Raw genomic sequence first — 9,214 nt, forward strand, 5'->3', positions numbered from 1 at the left:
TACACCGACTCCCAAAGTTCACTTTCAGAAGGGGAATTGGAGGCGATGTGAGTTTCACTGGGATGCCATCGAGTAGTTTGGGCGGCGCACGGACCAGGGGACGCTCCAGGAGGTGCTGGGTGGCGAGATGTTTAAAGTTTCCTCGGTGTAATGTGCATTGATCGTGGTGGTGAGGGGCACAGGCCAGGTCCCAGTGTGTGTGTGTGGGGGGGGGGGGGCACAGGCAGATCCCAGTGCGGGGGGGGGGCACAGGCAGATCCCAGTGCGGGGGGGCACAGGCAGATCCCAGTGCGGGGGGGGGGGCACAGGCAGATCCCAGTGCGGGGGGGTCACAGGCAGATCCCAGTGTGTGTGTTGGGGGTGGGGAGGGGGGCACAGGCCAGGTCCCAGTGTGTGTGTGTGGGGGGCACAGGCAGATCCCAGTGCGGGAGGGGGCACAGGCAGATCCCAGTGTGGGGGGGGGGGCCACAGGCCAGGTCCCAGTGTGTTGGGGGGGGCACAGGCAGATCCCAGTGCGGGGGGGCACAGGCAGATCCCAGTGTGTGGGGGGGGCACAAGCAGATCCCAGTGCGGGGGAGGGCACAGGCAGATCCCAGTGTGGGGGGGGGCACAGGCCAGGTCCCAGTGTGTGGGGGGGCACAGGCAGATCCCAATGCGGGGGGGGCACAGGCAGATCCCAGTGTGTGGGGGAGGCACAAGCAGATCCCAGTGCGGGGGAGGGCACAGGCAGATCCCAGTGTGGGGGGGGGGCACAGGCCAGGTCCCAGTGTGTGGGGGGGGGCACAGGCAGATCCCAGTGCGGGGGGGGGCACAGGCAGATCCCAGTGTGGGGAAGGGGAGGGCACAGGCAGATCCCAGTGCGGGGGCTCAGCAGCATGTCCCGTTCAACAGTCTCCACCAAAGCGGTCCGGGTCAGAAGTTGCCCGGGTTAGGTGTGACTTCCCCCAACTATCCTGCTCTGAGACGACACCCCGCGACAACTGAAGCAACCTGGGGTAATAGTTTTCAAATGATGCTGCAATATCTAGATAGGACATGGATCAGCACTGCCAGAGCGGGGGTATGTTGAGAAAGGGGGCTTACTGGATCGCTCTCTGAGAGCCGCTCGATGGGCCGAATGGTTGTAAGCCTCTGGGATTAAGTCAAGGATACATGTATATTTATTTTACACGGGAAATACTGCAAGCTCATCTGAGATCGATGAGCGGCCGGTTAGAAGATCAATTGCATTGTGTGTGTAACGGAGTTTCAATCTTCTGTCTCGTTGCAATGTTTGGTGTTTTCTGGTGCTGTGTGTATTATATGTGTGTGTGAGAGAGAGTGTGTAAGAGAGAGGAGTGTGTGTATGAGAGAAGAGAGTTAGTGTGAGAGAGGTGTGTGCGTGTGTATGTGAGAGGGTGAAAATGAGTGTGTGAGACGGGGGGTGGGGGGTGTGTGACTGTGAGAGAGCGAGTGTGTGAGAGAGAGCGTGTGTGTGAGAGTGTGTGAGAGAGTCTGTGTGAGAGTGAGAGAGAGTGTCTGTGTGTGAGAGTGTATGAGAGTCTGTGTGTGAGTGTGTGTGAGAGAGTATGTGTGAGAGAGAGTCTGTTTGAGAGAGAGGATATGTGAGAGTGTGTGTGAGAGTGTGAGAGAGAGGATATGTGAGAGTGTGTGAGAGAGGATATGTGAGAGTGTGTGAGAGAATCTGTGTGAGTGTGTGAGAGAGTCTGTGTGAGAGTGTGTGAGAGAGATATGTGAGAGTGTGTGAGAGAGTCTGTGTGAGAGAGAGTGTGTGAGAGAGATATGTGAGAGTGTGTAAGAGAGTCTGTGTGAGAGTGTTGTGAGAGTCTGTGTGTGTGAGTGTGTGAGAAAGATATGTGAGAGTCTGTGTGAGAAAGTCTGTGTGAGTGTGTGTGAAAGTCTGTGTGTGTGTGTGAGAGAAATATGTGAGAGTGTGTGAAAGAGTCTGTGTGAGAGTGTGTGTGAGAGATTTGTGAGAGTGTGTGTGAGAGTCTGTGTGAGAGATATGTGAGTGTGTGTGAGAGTCTGTGTGAGAGTGTGTGTGAGTCTGTGTGTGTGTGTGAAAGAGTTTGTGTGTGAGTGTGTGTGTGTGAGAGTATGTGTGAGAGAGAGGATATGTGAGAGAGTGAGTGTGTAAGAGAACGAGGGAGAAAGCGAACGTCTTCAATCCGTGTTGTGTTTCATTCCCCAGCAGTTTCACAATGGAAATCACTGATGTTCTCTCTGTTGCTGACATTTCTACCGCATTAAAGGAATGCCAAGGTAATGTATCCCAGGCTCTCTGTCTAACTGCATCAGTTTTGATCAGAGACGGAAGGACGTGGTTTTGATACACACACATTTCCTGTCTTGTTTCACAGCCAATGACTCCTTCAGCTGCAAGAAATTCTTTCTGACTTGTGGTCTGTCGAAAAAATCCGCCGAAGAAATCAGGAAAGTTTTTCGAGCCATCGATGATGACGACAGCGGTTTCATCGAAGAGGAGGAGTTAAAGTAAGGCAGCGACTACCTTGAGCTCTATTGCACTTTGTGCATTGGATTTTTAACAGCAATGGTGGTGCATTCAGTTCCAGGCTCACTGGCATATATCCATCCCATGGTATCAGCCCTGGCTCAGTGACCGCACCTCTCACCGCTTGAGTTATGAAGGTCGTGGGTTCAAGTCCCCCTCTGAGCAGGATCGGAACCAATGTCCTAGGGGGAGTGTTTGCTAGTGCTGTTTGGGAGAAGTTAAACTAATATGGCAGGGGGATGGGAACCTATGCAGGGAGACAGAGGGGAATAAAATGGAGACAGAAACAAAAGATAGAAAGGAGAATAGTAAAAGTGGAGGGCAGAGAAACCCAAGGCAAAAAACAAAAAGGGCCGATTTACAGCAGAATTCTAAAGGGTCCAAGTGTGTTAAAAAGACAAGCCTGAAGGCTCTGTGCCTCAATGCAAGGAGTATTCGGAATAAGATGTTCGAATTAACCGCGCAGATAGCAGTTAACGGATACGATGTGATTGGCATCACGGAGACATGGCTCCAGGGTGACCAAGGTTGGGAACTCAACATCCAAGGGTATTCAGCTTTTAGGAAGGATAGACAGAAAGTAAAAGGAGGTGGGGTGGCATTGCTGGTTAAAGAGGAAATTAATGCAATTGTAAGGAAGGACATTAGCATGAATGATGTGGAATTGGTTTGGGTGGAGCTATGGAATACCAAAGGGCATAAAAAGCTAGTGGGAGTTGTGTATAGGCCACCAAATAGTAGTAGTGAGGTTGGGGCCAGCATCAAACAAGAAATAAGGGATGTGTGCAATAAAGGTACAGCAGTAATCATGGGCGATTTTAATCTACATATTGATTGGACTAACCTAACTGGTAGAAACGTGGTGGAGTAGGATTTCCTGGAGTGCATTAAGGATGGTTTTCTAGACCAATATGTCAAGGAACCAACCAGAGAGCTGGCCATCCTAGACTGGGTGATGTGTAATGAGAAGGGACTAATTAGCAATCTTGTTGTGCGAGGCCCCTTGGGGAAGAGTGACCATAATATGGTAGAACTTTTTATTAAGATGGAGAGTGACAAAGTTAATTCAGAAACTAGGGTCCTGAACTTAAGGAAAGGTAACTTTGATGGTATGAGGCGCGAATTGGCTAGATTAAACTGGTAAATGATACTTAAAGGGTTGATGGTGAATAGGCAATGGCAAACCTTTAAAGATCATATGGTCAAACTTCAACAATTGTACATCCCTGTCTCGAGTAAAAATAAAATGGGGAAGGTGGCTCAACCGTGGCTAACAAGGGAAATTAAGGATAGTGTTAAATCCAAGGAAGAGGCATACAAATTAGCCAGAAAAAGCAGCAAAACGGAGGACTGGGAGAAATTTAGAATGCAGCAGAGGAGGACAAAAGGTTTAATTAGGAGGGGGAAAATAGAGTACGAGAGGAAGCTTGCTGGGAACATAAAAAATGACTGCAAAAGCTTCTATAGATATGTGAAGAGAAAAAGATTAGTGAAGACAAACGTAGGTCCCTTGCAGTCAGAATCAGGTAACTTTATAATGGGGCACAAAGAAATGGCAGAACAATTGAACAAATACTTCGGTTCTGTCTTCACAAAGGAAGACACAAATAACCTTCTAGAAATACTAGGGGACCGAGGGTCTAGTCAGAAGGAGGAACTGAAGGATATCCTTATTAGGCGGGAAATTGTGTTAGGGAAATTGACGGGATTGAAGGCCGATAAATCCCCAGGGCCTGATAGTCTACATCCCAGAGTACTTAAAGAAGTGGCCCTAGAAATAGTGGATGCATTGGTGATCATTTTCCAACAGTCTATCGACTCTGGATCAGTTCCTATGGACTGGAGGGTTGCTAATGTAACACTGCTTTTTAAAAAAGGAGGGAGAGAGAAAACGGGTAATTATAGACCGGTTAGCCTGACATCAGTACTGGGGAAAATGTTGGAATCAATCATTAAGGATGAAATAGCAGCGCATTTGGAAAGCAGTGACAGGATCGGTCCAAGTCAGCATGGATTTATGAAGGGAAATCATGCTTGACAAATCTTCTGGAATTTTTTGAGGATGTAACTAGTAGAGTGGAGAACAAGTGGATGTGGTGTATTTGGACTTTCAAAAGGCTTTTGACAAGGTCCCACACAAGAGATTGGTGTGCAAAATCAAAGCACATGGTATTGGGGGTAATGTACTGACGTGGATAGAGAACTGGTTGGCAGACAGGAAGCAGAGAGTCGGGATTAACGGGTCCTTTTCAGAATGGCAGGGAGTGACTAGTGGAGTGCCGCAGGGCTCAGTGCTGGGACCCCAGCTCTTTACAATATATATTAATGATTTAGATGATGGAATTGAGTGTAATATATCCAAGTTTGCAGATGACTCTAAACTGGGTGGCGGTGTGAGCTGTGTGGAGGACGCTTAAGAGGCTGCAGGGTGATTTGGACAGGTTAGGCGAGTGGGCAAATACATGGCAGATGCAGTATAATGTGGATAAATGTGAGGTTATCCACTTTGGGGGCAAAAACACGAAGGCAGAATATTATCTGAATGGCGGCAGATTAGGAAAAGAGGATGTGCAGCAAGACCTGGGTGTCATGGTTCATCAGTCATTGAAGGTTGGCATGCAGGTACAGCAGGCGGTGAAGAAGGCAAATGGTATGTTGGCCTTCATAGCAAGGGGATTTGAGTATAGGAGCAGGGAAGTCTTACTGCAGTTGTACAGGGCCTTGGTGAGGTCCCACCTGGAATATTGTGTTCAGTTTTGGTCTCCTAATCTGAGGAAGGACGTTCTTGCTATTGAGGGAGTGCAATGAAGGTTCCAGACTGATTCCAGGGATGGCTGGACTGACATGAGGAGAGACTGGGTCAGCTGAGCTTTTATACACTGGAGTTTAGAAGGATGAGAGGGGATCTCATAGAAACATATAAGATTCTGACTGGACTGGACAGGTTAGATGCGGGAAGAATGTTTCCGATGTTGGGGAAGTCCAGAACCAGGGGACACAGTCTTAGGATAAGGGGCAGGCCATTTAGGACTGAGATGAGGAGAAACTTCTTCACTCAGTGAGTTGTTAACCTGTGGAATTCCCTGCCGCAGAGAGTTGTTGATGCCAGTTCATTGGATATATTCAAGAGGGAGTTAGATATGGCCCTTGCGGCTAAAGGGATCAAGGGGTATGGAGAGAAAGCAGGAAAGGGGTGCTGAAGGAATGATCAGCCATGATCTTATTGAATGATGGTGCAGGCTCAAAGGGCCAGATGGCCTACTCCTGCACCTATTTTCTATGTTTCTATGTTTCCAGAGATGTGGACACATGGTCCAGGCTGCCAGGCCCAATGCCAGTAATGAGGGAGTGCTGCACAGTCGGAGGGCCAGTACTGAGGGAGTGCTGCACTGTCAGAGGGGCAGTACTGAGGGAGTGCTGCACTGTCAGAGGGGCAGTGCTGTTGTTCGGATAAGACCTCAGGTGGATGTAAAAGATCCCATGGCACCATTTGAAAAAGAGCAGAGGAGTTCTCCCCGGTGCCTTGGCCAATATTTATCCCTCAACCAACAGCTCTAAAAAAAGATGATTATCACATTGCTGTTGTGGGAGCTTGCTGTGCGCAAATTGGCTGCCACATTACAGCACTACGCTTCAAAAGTACTTCATTAGATGTAAAGTGCTTTGGTACGGCCTGAGGTCGTAGAAAGGCGCTATAGAAATGCAAGTTCTTTTAGTGCAGTATTCTTTCGTATTCACTGCTTTCCTACAGCCTTTTTAACCCATTAGCCTGTTTCAGGAACTCGCGAGAAAATGCATGTTCAGCGCTTTCGTAAAGGAAACATTTGGAAGACCCATTCCTGGGCGCTCAAATTTTTCTGCTCACGGAGGTGCCTGATACTGGGGTATAATTACACAATGACAGCCAAGCCCTCTCTCCATACCTGGGCCAAAATGACCATCCGTCACGTCATGCCCAGACAGTAGGTGTGGGCAGGATATTCGAATGGGAGATGGGGCCAGGAAACCCATCAGTAGCTAACCCCCCCGCCCAATCCTCCCTTCACCCAACAACTTTCCAGCACCACTCCTTAACTCATTTGATTATTTCACCCTTTCCCTGGCTTGGGGAGACAAAGCTCACTGTACAACCATCACTGCCACCATGGCAGATACCATCTAGCTCAGCATAGACCTGGGACTTTCCTCATCTGCCTGACTTGGTGCTATACCTTTCTGCATACCGAATCTGAGATATCCCCTGGATCCAATTAGCGGGACATCATAATATAGTATAGTATTAAGCAGTCCCTCGAATCGAGGATGACCTGCTTCCACATCAAAAAGAGATGAGTTCACAGGTGTTTCAATGAAGGACTTAATATTCCAGATCCCGAACTACATCCTGAACGGTGGAAGATACCTGTGCGTGGATTTTTTTAATGTGTGGTGACCGTTGCACACCAGCCATCACATGGGCTTGACAGAGCTAGGTCTTGGTCCAGTGGCAAGGATTAATCAAGACAACTGGAGACCTGCTCCACTGCATGGACCTAGTGCGCACAGTTGCTCCTGCTATCCATCGACCGCAGTTTGGGCTGGCTCATGCTGCCCCTGGGCCTTCGCCTCTTCTGGGACATCATTGGATGTATGAATCACAGACATAAAATGAGCAGCACCGAAACAGGCCTTTTGGCCCAACTGTTCCATGCCGGAGTTTATGATCCATGCCAGCCTCCTCACTCCATGAAACTCCATCTCACCCAATCAGCATAATCCTTCTTTCTTTTCACCCTCATGTGCTTATCTAGCTTCCCCTTAAATACATCTATACTGATCGCCTCAAACCCTGTGGTAGTGAGTTCCACATTTTCACCACTCCCTATGGTAGTGAGTTCCACATTTTCACCACTCCCTGTGGTAGTGAGTTCCACATTTTCACCACTCCCTGTGGTAGTGAGTTCCACATTCTCACCTCTCTGTGAGTGAAGAATTGTTCAGCATGTGTCAGTATAGACTAGTTCCAGTGATCATATTGGTCCACTTTTTGACCAGATGGAATATTGGATGTTTTGATAATTCCATTATTCTAAATTTTTTTAAATAGTTTGATAAAATGATTTTTTTGAAGTCAAATGAATTAACACGAGAATGCAGTATCCTCTCTAATCAATGCAAAAATATTCTTTAGTAGAGATTTGTACCAACTGTGTAGGAAAAGGTTATTCTTTCATTGAATTTGGAAATAAGGCAAATATATTTGTTACCTAAAAGCAAAGTCTAATGTACTGGGTGGATCTGGGTGCACGTGAGGAAGGCTATGTTCCCGAATAGCCAACAATCCTCATTTGAAGAAATTCACTGTTTAACTGGCTTTGCTCTTCCAGGTACTTCCTACAGAGGTTCTCTGCTGGGGCCAGAGTCCTGAATGATAATGAGACCAAGTTATTCATGGCCGGAGGAGATAAAGATGGCGATGGGAGACTTGGTACTGATGGTATGTCGATGAATCTTTGTAGAACTAGATTTTAAAACATGGTTGAACTCTTCTGATGGAGAACCATTGGCCGCAACAGAGCCGGGATTTTAATTCACAACATTGAAAGTCAAAAATCAATTGTGATAATTTTGTTTCTGGCATTGAGTGCCATATAAATCGTGTCTTCCTTTATATTTGTTTATGCTATTGCAATGCATGTATTTGGAAAATTTGGTGCTGAATTTAAGAACCTGAAAAATCTCAATGTTTAACGGCGATCTTACTTTGCAGAATTTGTCGACCTGGTCCTCTCATAGATTCTCCCAGGACAGCGCTACCTCCATCGGCATTTGATTGCAAGGGTACATTAAAACCAAGGCTCGTGTTTGTACAGCGTGATCGCAGCACGGACAACATCTTTCTGTTGTAACGAAGGGATTGTCAAAGCACTTCAGACGTTGGGATGTAGCCCGTTGTTTGTGTGATGTGTGGTATAACCTTCTCTGTAAAGGTAATGTCTTTGGAAGATTGAAAACAATTAAAAAAAAAGCTTGCCTTGTATCCAAATGCCTTTTCTCGTGTGTGTCTGTTTCAACTAAGATTATTCAGATATTTGTGGAATTAAGCAGAATCAGCGCTGATGTGGGTAAAATTATCCTGATCAAAACCTGCAGGCCCTGAAATCTGCTGTAATACTCCTTTTGTTCCATGTGTAATACCGTTTCAGCAGACAAGATTTATGCGGTGAGAACTGGACGAGAGAAACTGGCATCATTGATATTGACTTATATCAATAACTTCCCGAGGATTTGACTGTAATCTACAACCTAAGTTCATGCAATGCACTAACTTCCTCTTCCCATATCCCCCTGTTTTATTGGCTGCTTTCCCCAGTCCCACATTATTGAGGCTTCTATTATATTTCAATAATTCTATTTTTGAATTTTGTTGTCACCAAGCTCCACTAAACAAAGAAAGAACTTGCATTTATATAGCACCTTACACATCCTCAGGAGGTCACAAAGTGCTTTACAGCCAATGGATTATTTCTAAGGTGCGGTCGCTGCTGTTATGCACAGGGCACAGACAATTGCTCATAACAAGGCCCGACAAACAGCAAATGAGATGAATGACCTGACAATCTCTGTTTGGTTGTGTTGGTTGAGGGTAGAATGTTGGCCAGGACATTAAGAGAACTCGCTATCATTCTTCAAATAGTGCCCTGGCATTGTTTGCATTCACCT

General features: G+C 46.9%; 1 protein-coding gene across 1 annotated transcript; it reads left to right on the plus strand.

The window, feature by feature from the left end:
- Positions 1–2,201: 2,201 nt before the first annotated feature.
- On the plus strand, positions 2,202–8,448 carry LOC139225831 (parvalbumin, thymic CPV3-like). Its single transcript, XM_070856678.1, has 4 exons — positions 2,202–2,262; positions 2,361–2,493; positions 7,879–7,988; positions 8,262–8,448. Exons 1-4 carry the CDS (start codon positions 2,202–2,204, stop codon positions 8,285–8,287), a joined length of 330 nt encoding a protein of 109 aa, XP_070712779.1. The 3' UTR covers positions 8,288–8,448.
- The last annotated feature ends 766 nt before the right edge of the window (positions 8,449–9,214 follow it).

Source organism: Pristiophorus japonicus, chromosome 15, assembly GCF_044704955.1.
Source record: "Pristiophorus japonicus isolate sPriJap1 chromosome 15, sPriJap1.hap1, whole genome shotgun sequence".
Taxonomy (NCBI): Eukaryota; Metazoa; Chordata; class Chondrichthyes; family Pristiophoridae; genus Pristiophorus; species Pristiophorus japonicus.